This window comes from Theobroma cacao, chromosome 3 (genome assembly GCF_053813885.1).
Source record: "Theobroma cacao isolate CCN51 chromosome 3, ASM5381388v1, whole genome shotgun sequence".
Classification (NCBI taxonomy): domain Eukaryota; kingdom Viridiplantae; phylum Streptophyta; class Magnoliopsida; order Malvales; family Malvaceae; genus Theobroma; species Theobroma cacao.
The window spans coordinates 27,771,284-27,788,743 of NC_142641.1; the positions used below are offsets into that span (position 1 = coordinate 27,771,284).

A 17,460-nucleotide genomic window follows, 5' to 3' on the forward strand; every position below is an offset into this window, starting at 1 on the left:
ATGATAAAGGATATCAATGTGGTTTAAATCACCCTAAGCACATAATTATTCTAGGACCTATATATAGAGCTCTATTCTCCTTCTCCAAGTACACATTTTCTTCCACATTTGAACTTTTCTTTTCATTCAACACATTTTTTTTTCACAATTTCACAATTTCACACTCCCAAACTTATTTTCTTTGTATTATAGGTAGTAGGGTTATTTTTCATATTTGGAAGGTTTTTTTTTTTTCACATCAACATCACCTTTCCACTTTTTCAACATTTAGCTCAATCTATATTTCCTAAAACAATATACATGCTTAGGAGTGAGGGTTACAAAATTATTATGTAGTTAAACAAAGAAAATGGCAATTAGGCTCAAAAGGGTTATTCTAGGGATAAAATTTAACAAGATTGGCTTTTTGGGCTCAAATTGTCCAAAAATGGCCTAAATCATGTCCCTAACTAAGTATTGCCTAGGATTTCGCCTCGAGAGAAAATCAAGCAAATTCTAGAATTCATGATGTAATCTAAAATTTATATCAATATAAACCTTTTCTAGATAATCAGAATAATTCAAAGTAAAAGATATAGTGCTCAAAATTGTGAAAATCACATCCTAACAATGATACTTAACAAAAGATTTATCATAAATCCAAACAAAAACCTTATTTACCAAAAGTTAAGAATTTAAGACAACTAGTTATCATCATTGGATATAAAAAAAATATCATTGAAAAAAAATGGGCACAACGTTACTCTAGATTCCTAAAATTCAAACAAGAAATAAATTCATTTACCAACTAATCCAAAATTATTTATACATACGCATGCAAATTAAATCTAAAACTTTCACAGAATATTCATCACAAGAAAAATAAATTCACCCACCCCCCCCCCCCCCCAAACTTAAACTAAACATTGTCCTCTATGTTAGAAAAAATAAAGAAAAGGTAAAAAATACTCCCTTGATGATTGGATGAATTTTTGAGAAGCTCTAATCCTCCTCCTTATTGTTATCATCTTCATTGTCACTTGTAAAAAAAAATTTTTTACTACAAAAAACTAAATAATTAATTAATTAATGTAAATAATAAAATAAATAATAAATAAAAATAACTGAAAAGAAAATAAATAAAAAAAAAAGTTTTTATTGGATAATGGGTAAATAGGTAAATGGGCTAGTAGGTAAATGGGTAGTGAGTAAATTTGCAATGGGTAGATGGGTAAGTGGGCTAGTACAATTTGGGGGGAATTGGGTTTAGTTAATGGGTAGTGGGTAGTGGGCTGCCAATTGTTGGCAGCCCACTTCAAAGGGCAGGGGGGAGGGGGACGACCTACCCCATAAAAGGTCCTTTTTTTTTTAAGAGAGAGCCGCGGCTTCTAGCCTAGTAAGCCGCGGGTCATGTCTTTTTGTGTATAAGAAGCTGCGGCTTACCACTTTTATTTTTTGAATTTTTTTTAAAAATTATTTTTTGAGTTTTTTTTTTCAAATTTTTTTTTATTTTTATTTTTGAAAATTTTTTTAAAATTTTTTTGAAATATTTTTTTGACATGAAAAATATTTTTTTGAAAATTTTTTTAAATATATTTTTTTGAATTTTTTTAAAAGGTTTTTTTTTATTTTTTTTACATGAACTTGCACAAATAAAAGAAAATGTTAATAATTTAATAATTAAATAAATAATAAAAAAAAAGTAAGTTAAAGTGCTTGGGTTGCCTCCCAATAAGCGCTTCTTTATAGTCACTAGCTTGACTATGGTACCCCATTCTCCACTACTTTATATGGCTCTAGACTTTCTTTATTGACCTTGACTGCTCTAGTAAGTCCACTATAAATCTCGATAACATCATAAGGATGAATCTTTACCACCTTAAACTTGTTCCCCCAATCTGGTTTAAGATTCCATGGCAAAAGATGGAGTTGTGAATCAAAAAGTACTACTCGCTGTCCAACCACAAAATCAAGATAGTTAGAAAGTGGTGGTGGTTTTGTCTCAAGAGTTGGCGCTTGTATTGTTGAAAGTGGTGAAATAGGCTTACCTTTACCTTCATTGACTAAATCCACTTTATAACAACTATCTGTATAGGGATACTGAGTTGCATTGAACAAATTAAATACCACTTCCTCTTTTCTAACTCTGAAAGTTATTTTGTCATTCTTCACATCAATAATTGCTCCAGCTGTAGCTAAGAATGGTCTTCCCAAAATAAGAGGAATTTCAACATCATCTTCAATCTCGAGCACAATGAAGTCCACCGGAATGTATAAATGCTCAACTTTAAGCAAAACATCCTCTATAATCCCAACTAGGTACCTGATTGTTCTGTCTGCTAATTGCAAGGTAACTGTAGTAGGTTGTATCTCTTGAAATTCAAATTTTCTAGCAATAGACAAAGGCATTATTGAAACACTAGCACCTAAATCACATAAAACTTTAGAAATTTTAAAACTACCAATAGTGTAAGGAATAAAAAAACTCCGTAGATTTTTAAGTTTTAGTGGAAGCTTATTTTGGATTATAGGATTGCACTTTTCAGTAAGTGCAACTGTCTCAAACTCTTCCAATTTTTTCTTTTTGGTCAGGATGTCTTTCAAGAATTTAAAATAACTTGTCATTTGTTCTAAAGCTTTAGCAAAAGGAATATTAATGTGCAGTTTTTTAAATACCTCAAGAAATTTTTGGAATTGTTTGTCAAGTTTTTGCTTTTAAAAACATTGAGGAAAAGGTGGTGGAGGTGTGGGAGTAGTTTTTAATTGTGATTTTTCTTTTGAATTTTTAGCAAAATTTTCAACAATAATATTTGTTTCAACATCTTTTTCAATTTCTTTTTCATCAAATTGAATTGAAATTTCTAATTTAATTCCTTACTTACCTCTTTACGTACCACTTTTTCATTATAAAGAGTGATTGCTATACAATGTTCCTTACCTTCTATTCTTGGGTTGGGTTCAGTATCACTTGGTAAGGTACCTTGAAGTCTAATATTTAAAGCACTAGCAAGTTGGCCTACTTGTATCTCAAGATTTCTAATTGAAGCTGCTTGATTTTGAATGGAGGCATCAATCCTTATCATAAATGCATCAGTCTTTGTTATGAATGCATCAGTCTTTGTCATGAATGCATCAATCTTTGTCATAAATTGCATGAACATATCCTTCATTGAAGGCTTTTTGTCTGGCATAAGGGCTCTAGATGGAAATCCAGGGGAAAAGTTTGACTTAGCTGTTGATGAAGACCCTTGGTTGTTATTCATGAAAAATTGGGATGATTCTTCCAACCAGGATTATAAGTGTTGGAATAGGGATTGTTCGGTTGCCTATTTTCAACAAATTGACAAGACTCAGAATAGATGGGACAATTGTCATTGGAATGTCCTTCCCTACAAAATTCACATGTCATAAAGGAGTTCTGAATAGTATTAACACTTAGTTTATTTATTTTCTTTGCGAGAAAAGCCAATTGTGTAGAGGTAGTGTTTATCACATCTAATTCGTGAATTTCAGCAATTTTTCTTGTACCCAATCTTTCAGATGGCCATTGATAATTATTAGAAACTATCTCTTCGAGCAAATCATAAGCCTCATCAATGGATTTACTCATGAGTGCAACTCCAGCGACAGCATCAATGGTAGTTCTAAAAGGTCCCAGTAAGCCATTATAAAAAGTCTAAATTTGCAACCACTTAAGTAATCCATGGTGAGGACATCTTCTCATCAAATCCTTATACCTTTCCCAAGCCTCATATAGTGATTCAGAATCAAATTGCATGAAAGAAGTGATATCATTTCGCATTTTTGCTGACTTTGTAGGTGGGAAGAATTTTGCTAAAACTTTTAGCCAAATCATCCCAAGTATTAATGGAACCAGTAGGAAGCGAATTTAACCAACTCTTTACTTTATCTCTCAATGAAAAAGGGAAAAGCCTCAATCTTATGGCATCATCAATAACACCATTAGCCTTAAATGCATCGCAGATTTTCAGAAAATTTATAATATGAGCATTCAGATCATTATTAAGCAAACCCTCAAATTGAACAGCAATCTGAATCATTTGAATAATTGGTGGCTTAATTTCAAAATTATTAGCTTGAATAGGAAGTTTTCGGATACTAGAATAGAGATTTTGTAGTTGTGGGACTGCATTATCCCTCAAAGGCTTAGTCTCTTCCTCTTCTTGATCAGCAATTGTTTTACTTGGAGCAGAAATTTTTTTATTTTTCCTCAGAAGTCTATGAATTTTTTTTTTTTTTTTGGATCAAAAGGAACGATTTTCAAATTTCGAGCTCTTCGTATACGACGACCAAAAGTACCTAAAAAAAAAAGAAGAAAAATTAAAGAAAAGAAAAGTCTAGATTAAAATTAAGAATGCTTGGTATTAATATTAACAAAAAAGAATTAAAAATCAATTCTCCGACAACGACACCAAAAAACTTGTTCAATTTTCTACTTACTCAAGTGTACGTATCGCAAAGATAATATAGATATGAGTAGAGCGTCGATCTCATAGAGAATTGAATTAATCGTTACAGTTAACTACTAAAATTAACACATTTTAATTTTATCTAAACAATTAAAAAGAAAAATTTATATTAATAAACTAATAACAAAAACTAATCTATGCGAATTTACTTTATTAAATGTGAATGACTACCATACCTAAAATTATGATATCCCTCAATACTTTATCTGATTATTGTCTCTCTCTCTCTTAACTTAGTTTAATAGATTAAGTTGCTAACCTAAAATCTTAAATTATTTACAAGTGTCTGTCGAGTTTCTTATAAAAATATCTCTCTCAATTAATTTACTATATGTCTATACAAATTAAATTGAAAAAAGATTCATTAAGCTCGTGCTCTAATTATACAAATTAAATTGAAGAAAGATTCATTAAGCTCGTGCTCTAATTTTGGCTACGTATGGCTTATAAGTCTATGTCTACCCTATATGCAAATCAAACCACCTAATCAACTAAGTGTATTTGATCATACGCTATTCTATTCAAGATCTACCTAAATCTCCTTCGTCAAGGTTTAGCCTAGGTTTCCAATTCAATATAATTGGTGATAAGGTAATTAGAAACATTAAGAATAAAAAAAAATAAACAACTTAAATCTATCAAATATAAATAAAAGAGAGATAAATAATTCAGACTATATATTGAGTTCAATCATAATTTTATATTAAAAATTTAGTTCCTTATCAAGTCACACATTATCATTGAATAAAATTTAAACATTAAGAACCAAACCAAGAAAATAAGAGAATAAAATAAAATATAGAAAAACTCAAGAATTGTATTGTTGATTTCCAAATCTAATTGAATTCTGCAAATTCTTCTTAACTTCAATAACTCTGTGGCTTGACTCTGAGATATTAATCTGGTGTTTCTTCCTTCTTTTTTTCAAGTCCTCCGAGAGGTTATTTTTATAAGCTTTAAAATTAAATCAAGTTGGGTGAAGAAAGAAGTTAATTTTCGTTAAGATTTTCTCATCAGACTATATAAGTCGCAACTTTACCCAATTAATTAACAAAAATCGTAATTGCTCTGAGACTGTTGCAATGTGTCAACTTCGACAAGATTTTTGACCACCCTATAAGCCAAACTGAGTGAAGTGTTAAACATGAAAGTTGTAGATTTTTCTCTTATCTTTCCAATGGTCTAAAAATTGCTTCATTTGGAGTTCTGTAGAAAAAGTTATGGTCAAAATACCAAAACATGTGCATTGAAAATCCGCACCTTAAAATTACTCTTTTTTTTAAAAAAAAATTCTTCTTTCAAACACCTACAAAAGCACAAATAAATCAATAACAACTTATCTTATCCTCATTAACACCAAATTAAGCATAAAATTGACTATGATTAGATTTACTCATCTAAAATAACTAATTTAAAATAATTAAATAAAACTTACTAATTTCTATGCATTACTACAAAAACTGAGCCAAATTATTATCAAAATTAAGTTTAAATAATTCTATATCATAGAGTTATCAATATATATATACTTTAAATATAAATATATTTACTTTCTATTTTATGTTAACATTACAAAAATTATAACTTGTAAAATTATTAATTATTATATATACACATTTATTTATATAAACTTATAATATACAAACCTTAAAAGAAGTTGTGAGATTAGACTAGTTTTGAAATTAGTTATTTTTTTTAATTTCATGTAGTTAAGGATAACTTTATATAATTAATTAAATTAATTCATGAAATTATGATTATTAATTACCTTGTAATGACTTTTAATATATTTACTTTATATATATTGAGTTCATTTATAAAGAATATAATTACTATTATATATATATATAGCAAAATACTTTTAGTGTGTGTATATATATTCACACTTTAAATATAAATATATTTGTTTTATATTTTGTATTAACATTACAAAAATTATAACTTATAAAATTATTAATTATAATATATATACCTTTGTTTATATAAACTTATAATATATAAACTTCATTATCTAAAAAGAAATTATGATATTAGAATAGTTTTGAAAATTAATTGTTTTTTTAATTTCATGTAATTAAAAATAAACTCATATAATTAATTAAATTAATTAATGAAACTATGATTGTTAATTAACTTGTAATGTCTTTTAATATCTTTACTTTATACATATTGAGTTCATTTATAAAAAATATAATTACTATTATATATCTATACGCTAAAATACTTTTAATATATATATATTTTAAATATAAATATATTTATTTTTTATTTTTCGTTAATATTATAAAAATTATAATTTATAAAATTATTAATTATAATATATATATATACACACTTTATAATATATAACTTCTAATATCTTTTAATACATACACTTTATATTGTATATTATGTTCACTTATAAAGAATATAATTATTATTATATAAGTTAATAATTACTAAATAATAAAATAATATTGATTTGTATTATATTATGTTCATTTATAAACGCACTTTAAAATGAGCAACAACAGAATAAAGCTAGGAGCTTAGCCAAAAGTCTAACCCCAATCTGAAACATCAATGTAGGCAAAAGACTCATGCTAGGGCTTACAGGCATGTTCAGAGTTCAGATACAATTATTCGGTAGGCCACCGACAATCTTGCCTTGCATGTTTTGCAGACTTCTTCTAAGCATTTGCAAGTCAAAATAAGAACACAACACGCCTAGAATTGATTCCATCACCTATGGGCTATGGCCTTATGCTGGGACAACCATCGTCAAATAATAAATGCTAAATTGCAGGACATGGCCGTATGCTCAGGGGTCAAAAGTAAAATGTGAAAAAACATACCTGATAGTCTTGGAGTTGCAGGAGGAGCATTGGGGGGGTGCTCTCTAGTTTTAGAGACCCTCCTAGTGCAGGGACCAACCATAGTATGCCACGTTTCTATCAGTGCTAGGATTCTGAAATTAAAGCAGCTTCCATTCTCTAGCAATGTAATGCAATTAATCAATTCTAAGCAATTTCATTTCCTCTATTGCATACAATTGGGTTGTTTAATATACCAAAAAGTAAGGCCCTATTAACAATAGGAGAAACCTACTAAAAGTTTGAACCAGGAAATGTGAGGAAGGGACGAAATAAAAACAAATCAGAAAGAATTAGTACTACTTATGAAACAAAGGGAAGATGGCACGTTGGGAATGTACGCTGCTAATGGATTCTGTATTTCTAAACCCCAACAAGTACTACATTACAAGAAATATGTCTTATAGGCTAGACCACTCAAAAAGGGTCGTTTACACAATTAAAATTAAAACAAATATCCTACCCTTTTCTTCCTATCAAAAGCCATGTACAAGCTACAAATAGGACAACATTGCTTTAAGCTTCCAACAGTTTTTCTATACTAGATATACTTTAACTTCCAAAGTGTTCTATGTCACCCCACCTCAATCAGCTCTTTGTACAGTTGTCTTAAACAAGAGGACATACAACTTTTGATCCATTGAAAAATATAGGAACCCACCAACTGAGTGTGTTACAAAAGACCCAAAACTCGTCCCCACAATACAATGCCATGCCGGTCCATAGACACCATCAAACTCCTGCAGACCCAAAAGTCCATCAATTACATCAATCATAAACTCAAATACCCAAATCATAGAATCAACAAAAACACCATAATCCATAAACAATACAAGCAGCAAAGTGAAAACAAAATATCTTTTTCTTTCTACTACTTGGATGCTTGACAATTAAAATTTTTAACTAGAAATTACTAGTATTTACCTTTTTGAGAGTGAGTGCAAGGGTCTTGGAAGTGAACTTTTCGAGGCTATCGTGAGTCTTTCTTGCACAATCAACAGCATGGATCTGCATAAACGGTGGCATATCAACTGAAACAATTTTGACACCACAATTTGCAAGAATATCAGCCAACTCTACTTGTGAACCACAAAAAGATCTCCTTCTGCCTAATGAAGCTGAAGCCTTCTTCACATCATGAAGATTCTTCACTTGTTTCTCCTTGACTGTCAAATCTACTTTCTTGCTATCAAGCACTGATCTTTGATGATGTTGTTCTCTCTTTTTATCCAAATCCTTTGATGCTTTCCTGACCTTCTCTTTCAGTGATTCTTTAGCTGTTTTAAGGGGCAGGTAGTTTGCTTTGATAAGTGAAAACTTGGAGGGATCAGCAGCATCAGCTGAAACTGTCATGGCTTTGGCTTGCAAATGAATGTCTCTACTAGGTTGAGGTGGAGCGTGGTTATGATGGTCGTTGGTAGGTTTATGGGGTGTTCGGGTTTTGTGATGAAGGTTCAATCTTGAGAAGTGATTGGTCATGAAAAAGGGCTTCTTGGGAGGTATCAATGGATCTGACTTTTGGGTTGTTGGATGGCTGGTTATGGTAGGATTAGGCAGCCCTCTTAAGGTGGGATCTATGGAATGGGACGACGGGTTAGGCTCTGGTGCTGCTAAGATGCGCCTGTTGGTGGTGCGGTGAGCCATGCTACCGAATCGGTGGTGGTGTTGGGATGAAGAAAGGGTGGAAAGAAGGGGCTGCTCGTATGGGGAGTTGTGCTTCTTGTGGGGGGTGGGGGTCAGGTGTCAGGGTTTTGTGGTGGGTTCATTGGATTGGGACACCTCGCACATGTGAGGGCTATTGTCTTCTAACATGCGCCGGGGGTGGAGGAGATGGAGGTCTGTCGCCTCTGATGTGTTATTGCATTGACCGTTGACTTGATCTATCCCAATACTAGTATATACGAGAAGGTTTAGCTTTGATATTTACTCCGTTCAGTGGGTCCTAAAGAACGGCAATGGAAGGTGGGAGTTGGGACCTGGGCCTTGGGTTTCAACCGCTCTTCATCCTTGCCTGAACATAATGGGAAATGTCACTGCCATTGACTAATAAGAAGGGTAATGTTATGATCAAGAATTCACTTGTTTGCTGTGAGGTGTTAAGTACCATACATGGTTTGATGGTGCAAAAGAAATCACACAAAGGAAGGCTGAATAAATACAACACTTTTCCTTATGTAATTTTTTATTACTTTAAAAAAATATACTTTCAAAGGACTAAGCGTAATGATATAACTCAAAACATGATATTCCAAGAGCCAGAACCAAAGAAAAGAGCGGATCAGTTGTCAAATTTTGAAATTGTTAGCTGTACCAATCAGTGATGGCGAAACAAATGCAAACACGGCATATATAAGCAGCAGAAAAAGAAGCAAAACCTGTAATTTCTTCTTACATGGAGAATATGCTGTTTACATTGAACATTTGCCTTCTCTTTCCTCCCAAGGCCGAAATCCCTACGGTACACATCTATCACTTCCCTCAAGTAATACCATCAGACCACCATGGAAGGTCTTGAAATATACAAATTGATCATAGAACCATGGATTCATCACATTTCAGTTATTTTAACAAATTCAACTCCCTCCCGACCTCACAATGAAAAAATTCAAAAGAAAACAAAAATCTAGAGCTTCAGGATAGGGCCTCTTCTACATTCTAAAAATTTACAGTTCCCAGCTGAGCAGGACCTGTATAAGTAGCGTCTCGGCAGAGTACAGGAAGATACAGAATATGACAGCATCCGCTTGGACCTGATAAGCTGACATCACATTGCAAAACAATATTTTCATTTTGCTTAAGCAAGAACAACCAAAAAGGACCTGAATGTTGCCATGCTCACAATACACATCTTCAAGCCTCAAGTCACATGAAGTGTTTGAAGGCCTACAGATTCTAATTCCATGGACTTGGCTGCCGAGCCTCTCTGAAAACTGAACTGCCACCAGATGCTGCGGGGGATGGAGATGATGCGACATAATTTGTTCCAGACACAGATACAGCAGGAGGATTCCCAGGATGACCTTGATTTCCAGTAGGAGCAAAGCGTGATGGACTACCTGTGACCCCCATGCTTGCTCGGGAGGGGTGAGGAACCTATATATAAGAGTTAGCATACTTGACATGGTTATATGCATCAATCAAACTTCAAAGAAACCAAAACATAGCTTAACAAGTTTCATGCACTAAGCTGGCATTTACAAGTGATTTGATATATGAGGACACAACATAATTCAACTTTAGTACACCTCAATGAAGATCAACCAGTCAAATTTCATATTTTTCTTGAATGTTAACTCCAAACAATGTTATAATATGGCAGTAAGAAATAATACCTTATTTCTCTAGAGTAGCATAATACTTTATTTTTCTAAAGTAGCCACAGAATTAACTGAAACAGAACAGGTTGAAGTTGATGCTTATTATCTTCTTCTATGGGGCCCCAATTTAACAGCTACACAATGCATTAGTCCCTCAAAACACAAAAAGGTGACAGTGCGATAACATGTGTTATTTAATTTTCTTCATTTAAAAAATGCATGTTGGAAAGCTCTAGACTACACAAAGAGGCTAATATCGAGCCATGACCAGATGAGGGTAATTAATCATAACAACTGAAAGCAGTGTTTGGCTGTTACAAGCACTAAGACTACTTGGCTGTTATGATTTTTCCACAGTTGATACTGATAATGTCAACTCTAAAAGGCATCCATAAAACAACTTAGAAGGATCTGACTGTACAAGGAAGAAGGGTCATATATTTGGTTTTCCCAGCAGCCTTTCATATGCTTCACCAAGAGAGAAGCCATAGAGACTTGATGTAATATATGGTTGTCCCATCAAAAGGAAATCTCCATCCAAGGGGCTTTTCGAGATACACAGTGAGGCACTGATGACAAACCATGGAAAAAGAAACATGAGAGGATGGCTGAAAGCTAAATGAACTAAGACACTAGCTCTAGAAAGAGTCCAATAAAATGCTAAATGAATTAACTTGTAGAAAATTGCACCGCTGTAACAGTAATTTACGAAGAGTAATAACAGATATCCCTGAGATGCCGAGAATCAACTTTCAGGGTGTGGCTGCATGGTTTGGAGACACAGGAAATGCAGATGCTGGCCATACACAAATTTTAAAGTGTCTACCCAAAGCAAATCCAGAGTATTTAATACAATAATTCTCCATAAATCTGCAAATCATTGCACAACAGGCGCTTGAGTGATTCATAAAATATGCAATTGGTAATTTCCTAAAGTGGATAAGAGGTGAAAGAGGATTTGTGGTAAATTTTAGGTTCAGATCTTTACCAAAATGCACATTCACATATAGTCAATGGAGGAGAGAGACCAAACTACACATTCAAATAAATTTAGGTTCCTAGTTCAGGCTAGTAGCTTTGACAGTACAACAAAATGATGAAAAAAATCTATGGGCGTTCAAACTTAAACATGCATTAATACTTTATTAGAATAACATAAAATTAGTGACGGGCGAACTTTACCACATTGTGTTGAATATAGGTAGGCCTTCTAAGAGGAGATTCTGAAGATGGTGATGTACTGCTCATCCGAAACACATGACGATTATGGACGTTAGCATTTGAAACATCATCAGCTTCACCGACTTCATTTTCACCAGCAAGATTAGCCTCTGAGCCCATCCTTGGAGTGACAATCCTAGTTATTGACCCAGAGTCATTCATAGTTTCCACTTGAAGTGGAACAGCTGGACGTATGGCCATACCTGGTGGGCTATTTCTTCTCTTTAATTCCTCCTCCGCATTCAAGATCTATCAAACATCACTGATTAATTGCATACAAAAATTCTGGAACTCATTTACCCAAAACACAAGTCTTAGAAACAAAAGGCAATTTAATGGAAGTTTACCTGCTTAAGTACTTGTACTAAATTATGCTTCTTTGCATTCAAAATTTGTAATTTCTCCTCAACATCCCTTTTCCTTTTCTCTTTTTCATTCAACTCATTTACTTTTTCGCTTACCTACCAATCAAAAACAAATAAAGAACATTTCAACAAACAAGAATGAAACTTTTGCATATACACAAAAAAGGAAGAGAAAAAAAAAATTTGGGATTTGTAAGCACTCCAAGTCAACTAATGTTATCCATTTGTCTACCTTGTACGCTTGACAATTCAAAACTATAAAAGTTTAACCAAATATCAAATCAAAGGAAAAAAAAAATACCTCTACATTTGCTTTAGTCTCCTCAGGCAGTTTCTCATCCACTTGCAAAGTCTCATCTTTCTCGGGCTGCTCATCTTCCTGCTTCACCGAGCAATCTCCACCGTCGGATCCTCCAAGAACCTCCACCTTGACCACAGCGGAAGTTGGTCCAGCTGTCAAATCCTGGGGCGGTTCCGGGTCCACTTGCGCTCCCAATTTGGGCTCAATAGGAAGGCCATTGGGTTTGGGGGATTGAATGTGAGGCTTTAAGTTTGAAGCGGGATTAGGGTTAGGGTTACAGGAGGAAGAAGAGGAACGGAGACGAGAGAGAGCTTTGTTGCGGCGGTGCAAGAGAGATTTGAAGTCTTCGAGAGAGATTTTGGGAGTCGGCATTAGCCATCGCCGAGGTATGGCAGGTGCTCTGTGGAGGTTCCCTCTGTACAAAGAAATCGCCACCATTGTTTTATTTGTTGGGCGTTTCCCTCTGTTTTCTCCGCTTTTCGCTCTGCTTTTCTAGTAACGGAACGTTATCAACTGTTTTGATTTCCCATTTGACATTTCTCTGGCAAAATCACAAAGTATTCCGGTTATAGCCGGACCCAACCCAACATGACTTTCATGGGCCCCTACCTTTTTGAGAGGGTAAATGGGTTTGCTGCCTCCCTTTGACATAGTTCAATTGCTAAACCAATGCCCTTTTTTAGTAACCGAATAGAAACCGAGGCATTTGTTATGACCGAGACCTGAAAAATTTTTATACACACGACAACGCGATACGAATTTAAATGACTTTAGATTTAGGTTAATCGTATTGGTATAATTAATATATGAGTAAATTATATTTTAATCATATCAAATTTATTTATTATGTTTAAATTCGTATAAGATAAAATTAATTAATGATGTTATCATATATCTGTACAATCCGTGACACATTTACTACTCATTTATTTAGTTTTGTATTCACATGGCGTATAGATACATTTAGTACACAATTAAGATCCATTTATTGATTCATATAAATATTAATATTTTTATTATTATTATGATTATTAATGTTGAAGTTTATTATGTTTGATTAATATTATAATATTTATAATTTTGTGCCATAAATTTAAATAAAAGAATTATATTTTAATTTTACATATTTTAAATTTAATCGTTTCAATCGTGTTAGTATCAATGGTGTTAATAGTATTAGCAAGTTATAAATTGTATAAATTTTAATTATGTTGTGTTGTATAAAATTTAAATTTGACATATTTAGTAAATATCTTAATTGTATCATGTCATGTTACATGTTTAATAAACTTATATTTGTACATGTTTAAGGTTCAAACACGATTAATTAATTATGACGTATTCGTATTTACTTGTACAACTGTTAATATCTTATGTTTTTATATTTAGTAAAAGAGAAGTTATTAACATTCTAATGTGAGTGATAAAGTTACTTTACAATGTTTGGTAAGTAAAAAAATTAACATAATCAGAGTGAAATAAATAATCATTAAAAATCAATGTATTGTTATTTTACCCACTTGCTTGGTAAAGTAAAAAAAAATTAATTTACCATTATTTCCGAAAAATTACAATCACAGTATATTGTGAGACAGCAAACACCACTCAAGTTTAACTATTAACTGCTATGGCTGCACAAGACCCTTTTTCTTTAGAAAAAGAAAAAACAAAGGAATAAATTCCTAGCTAAAATCTGTTTCTTTTTCTGGCCAAGATAGTTAGAACTTTAGTTGATAACAGAGATTCAGCAGCCTTAACAAAGAGACAAATAATGGTAATCCAATGCCATAACATTGGCCATGAATAAAACCACAACCGATGATACTTCACCATAGGCAATATGATACGATGTTTGTATTAAAAATGGTACTCCATTTATATTAAAAAAATGTCAATTATCCTGGCCTAACTAATGGACCTAGAAAAAAAAAAACAAACTGAGTTAATAACATGGATCTTCCAAAAGATTTGCGAATTCTGAGAACATCTCATTTTCTTGATCTAGCATGGTTGCTATAAATGAACTATCATCAGTGGATGATGAAGCATGAAAACCGTAGCTTGGTACCCCACTATCCATGCCTTGGACTCCATTGTGGTTATTGTTAACATTATTATTATCTACTTTACGTTCAGCGCTAATCTCATTGTTGCTGTGACTTTGTGGTACTACGTTTGGAGTTTGGTGGCCAGCAAAGTCTCTGGACGAGAATTCCAGGGCGTGATCTTCTTGTCCTTGTGGATGATCAGCTGGTAAAAATGCATCTTCAAGAAGAAAATCACGCCAACTGAAGGCTAGAGCTGATTTTTGTTGTGCTGCGGTGGAACAAGTAGAACAAGTGGAAGATGAGGGGGATGACGATAATGAGCATTCATTAGGGAACTGATCAGGTGAGATGGTCTGGTGACCAGTGTAGTTTGATGCTTCTGTCACTAGTGCTTTTATAGCTTGCAGCTGAGAAAGAAGATCCAGCGAAGAATCACTGTCAGCATGGTGGTTAATGCTGTTGTTTGCAAAGAAGTTGTCCTGGATTGGTTCCATCCCTGATGATGCAATTGTGGTCATCAATCCTTCTGCTGCTGGTGCTGGGGATGGATACGGCTCTGCCTTTAACAAAAATGCATTCTTCATGTCTCTATTGAGAGATCCGATTCGGGTTCTAGATTTTGGGAGGCCACCAATGTTTCCATAATCAGCTAGGATTTGAGAAAACGGCTTGTGGGTAACTGGATCTATCCCCATTTCAGAAAGCTTCTTTCTCAGCTTAGTATTCCAGTAATTTTTGACATCATTGTCTGTTCTCCCAGGAAGTTGTTGGGCTATGATAGACCACCTGGACCACCAAAACGGACACACAGAGAAAGAAATTAAGAGAGTCACAAGTCTTGTACCAGTAACAGAAACAGCCTGTTAGAACAGTTAGGATCACCCGGCATGCACCATCGACAGTTACGTTTGTTTATGATCCCATGAGAAAGCAGAAACATAAAAAACTTCCATGAGACGTGGCACACTTTTGGGAATTTATTTATCTAAGTTTTGTCCAATTTTTAGTGTTGCATGCTAATTGGGGAGAGCCAAAACCACATAAAGCACTTCATTAACAAAACCAGAATATTGACCAAAGAAGACTAGAACATTTTAGAACTAGAACAAACTAAAGAAGCTGGAAGCTTACAAATTTAACATGGGGATTGGGGAGAGAAGATTTAATATTGAAGAAAAGGAAGAAAAACCATTCACTCATCTAATTACTTCAAGAAGGAATGTGGAGGTAAGGAAAGCACTATCAACCAATCTACCTGCTTCCAATAGCTGCATGAAGCCGAATGATCAACTCCTCTTCCTGGGGTGCGAAGCTCTCACGTTTAAGATCAGGCCTCAAGTAATTAGTCCACCTAAGTCTGCAACTTTTCCCACATCTTCGAAGTCCTGGAGGACGCACTCAGTCCATGGTAAATAACAAAGTGGATGGCATTGAAACTACAAAGTAGTAATGATAAAAAAAAAAAAAAAACTACAAAGTAATAATGAAATTACGACAAACTGATATCAGTATCAGAAAACTTCAATAATTAACCTGCTTTTTTTGGAACAGCAGTCCAGTTACCAGTTCCATGTTTTGATACGTAGGCAAGTATCTTTGCATCTTCCTCTTCAGTCCAGAGGCCTTTTTTGACATTCAGCTTGTCACAACAAGGGGGTCTGACCATCTTATCTGTTGATTCAGAATTACACTGGAAATTGACAATGCGACAGAGAAGATAAAATGATACCAAAATTTATTGATGATAAAAATGATAACAGTGATTCACCTATTTGAGAAGTAAGGGAGGAGAAAGGTTTTAAGGTATTTGTGAGCAGGCATGAAAAGCATGAGACTGGATCTCATGCAATCAAATTTGCATGATGAAAGGCATTTTTGCATTAGAAATGAATTGATGATATAAAGACAATTCTCTCTCTAACCCCACTATACTCAAAGAGCAATAGAGTCAGGTTTGAATTGGGTGAATTTTCTGGTTAAATTTAGATATATCTAAGTAAAATAACATAATTTATCAACTATTTTGATTAATCTGTTCCTTGTGTGAAAAGGAAATGACTTTAGTTTAAGTTTCTGATAATCACAAGTTTGATGAGTGCAAGTATTTTAAACAAGAGATCTAACTAATTGAAGGAATAATTGAAAACCTTCAATCAGAATACTTGCAAGTTATAAACACCATTTCCGCATGATATGCCGCTAAAAACTGTCTAATTAATAAAATGCTGGATTTAACGATGTGAAAACAAGGGGAAGAAAAGGAAAACCAGAGATGGAAACTTATGCTGAACCTCAGAGATCACAGGGATGGTGTAGCACAAGATGCTGGTCACACATCTTGCAGGCAAAGAAATCACTATGGAAGATCGTGACTGATACAAGCCTGCAATCCGAAATTGAAATACAGCATCAAACTCCATGAAGTTGGGCTCCCTGGTCCAGGATTCCAGGCAACAACACAGGAACAATAAACATAAGCAATAATGATCAAATTCTCTAAGCTTGCTTTGATGCAATTTACTCGAGACGCAGATTGAATAACACCTGACATAGACGTAATCCATGAAAATACTTAAAACTGGAAATTAGGTAATAGCATAGAACATGTCGATATTCTGCATAAACAGTAGAAATATATCTAGTTGAGATTCAAGGTAGATTACAGTTTTCCAGCGAACTGATAGACTACTGCCTGCAGTTTATGTGATTGTATGCTTTAGATAACAATTTTTTTTTCTTTTGAAAGGCAATTTGGATAACAATTAGATAACAATTAGGGTAAGGCTACTAGCTGTTCATAATTATCCCATCCATCTTATTACAGCAAAGGGATTTTCTAATGAATCCATGGAAGGAATCTAAATTATATAAGATTAACTTGAAACTG

General features: G+C 33.5%; 3 protein-coding genes and 1 non-coding gene across 6 annotated transcripts; 1 reads left to right on the forward strand and 3 right to left on the reverse strand.

Annotated features, from left to right (window-relative positions):
- The first annotated feature begins 3,677 nt into the window (after window positions 1-3,677).
- Window positions 3,678-3,784, forward strand: LOC148763668 (small nucleolar RNA R71). Its single transcript, XR_016025663.1, has one exon. It is a non-coding gene; the product is annotated as a small nucleolar RNA R71 (small nucleolar RNA).
- A 3,866-nt stretch (window positions 3,785-7,650) lies between these two features.
- On the reverse strand, window positions 7,651-9,385 carry LOC18507041 (uncharacterized). The gene is made up of 2 exons (XM_018116761.2): window positions 8,246-9,385; window positions 7,651-8,061 (listed from the first exon to the last, which is right to left on the reverse strand). Exons 1-2 carry the CDS (start codon window positions 8,963-8,965, stop codon window positions 7,906-7,908), a joined length of 876 nt encoding a protein of 291 aa, XP_017972250.1. The 5' UTR covers window positions 8,966-9,385; the 3' UTR covers window positions 7,651-7,905.
- A 301-nt stretch (window positions 9,386-9,686) lies between these two features.
- On the reverse strand, window positions 9,687-13,079 carry LOC18507057 (tRNA (Ile)-lysidine synthase). 2 transcript variants are annotated; one of them, XM_007099679.3, is made up of 5 exons: window positions 12,526-13,079; window positions 12,207-12,320; window positions 11,821-12,108; window positions 11,060-11,207; window positions 10,275-10,414 (listed from the first exon to the last, which is right to left on the reverse strand). In XM_007099679.3, exons 1-4 carry the CDS (start codon window positions 12,961-12,963, stop codon window positions 11,109-11,111), a joined length of 939 nt encoding a protein of 312 aa, XP_007099741.3. In that variant the 5' UTR covers window positions 12,964-13,079; the 3' UTR covers window positions 10,275-10,414; window positions 11,060-11,108. The 2 variants fall into 2 exon arrangements, with proteins under 2 accessions (XP_007099740.3, XP_007099741.3); XM_007099678.3 differs by lacking the exon at window positions 11,060-11,207 and having other exon boundaries at window positions 9,687-10,414; window positions 12,526-13,074.
- Window positions 13,080-14,467: 1,388 nt separating this feature from the next.
- Window positions 14,468-16,239, reverse strand: LOC18507040 (transcription factor MYB35). Of its 2 annotated transcripts, XM_088804372.1 has the most exons (4): window positions 16,107-16,239; window positions 15,829-15,958; window positions 15,004-15,359; window positions 14,468-14,580 (listed from the first exon to the last, which is right to left on the reverse strand). In XM_088804372.1, the coding sequence occupies exons 1-4, from the start codon at window positions 16,237-16,239 to the stop codon at window positions 14,468-14,470; spliced, it is 732 nt and encodes a 243-aa protein (XP_088660498.1). The 2 variants fall into 2 exon arrangements, with proteins under 2 accessions (XP_088660498.1, XP_017972752.2); XM_018117263.2 differs by having other exon boundaries at window positions 14,468-15,359.
- Between the last annotated feature and the right edge of the window lie 1,221 nt (window positions 16,240-17,460).

What these genes read in the sequence shown, in the direction of transcription:
- LOC18507041 (XM_018116761.2), bottom strand. Translation starts at nt 8,965, where the DNA reads ATGGCTCACCGCACCACCAACAGGCGCATCTTAGCAGCACCAGAGCCT. An exon ending in TTGCACTCACTCTCAAAAAG is followed by an intron (nt 8,062 to 8,245) that starts GTAAATACTAGT and finishes TTGGGTCTGCAG; the next exon opens with GAGTTTGATGGTGTCTATGG.
- LOC18507057 (XM_007099678.3), bottom strand. Translation starts at nt 12,963, where the DNA reads ATGGTGGCGATTTCTTTGTACAGAGGGAACCTCCACAGAGCACCTGCC. An exon ending in AGACTAAAGCAAATGTAGAG is followed by an intron (nt 12,321 to 12,525) that starts GTATTTTTTTTT and finishes TTTGATTGGTAG; the next exon opens with GTAAGCGAAAAAGTAAATGA. An exon ending in CCTATATTCAACACAATGTG is followed by an intron (nt 10,415 to 11,820) that starts GTAAAGTTCGCC and finishes TCTTATATATAG; the next exon opens with GTTCCTCACCCCTCCCGAGC.
- LOC18507040 (XM_018117263.2), bottom strand. Translation starts at nt 16,239, where the DNA reads ATGGTCAGACCCCCTTGTTGTGACAAGCTGAATGTCAAAAAAGGCCTC. An exon ending in TGCTGTTCCAAAAAAAGCAG is followed by an intron (nt 15,959 to 16,106) that starts GTTAATTATTGA and finishes TGCGTCCTCCAG; the next exon opens with GACTTCGAAGATGTGGGAAA. An exon ending in CATGCAGCTATTGGAAGCAG is followed by an intron (nt 15,360 to 15,828) that starts GTAGATTGGTTG and finishes TTGGTGGTCCAG; the next exon opens with GTGGTCTATCATAGCCCAAC.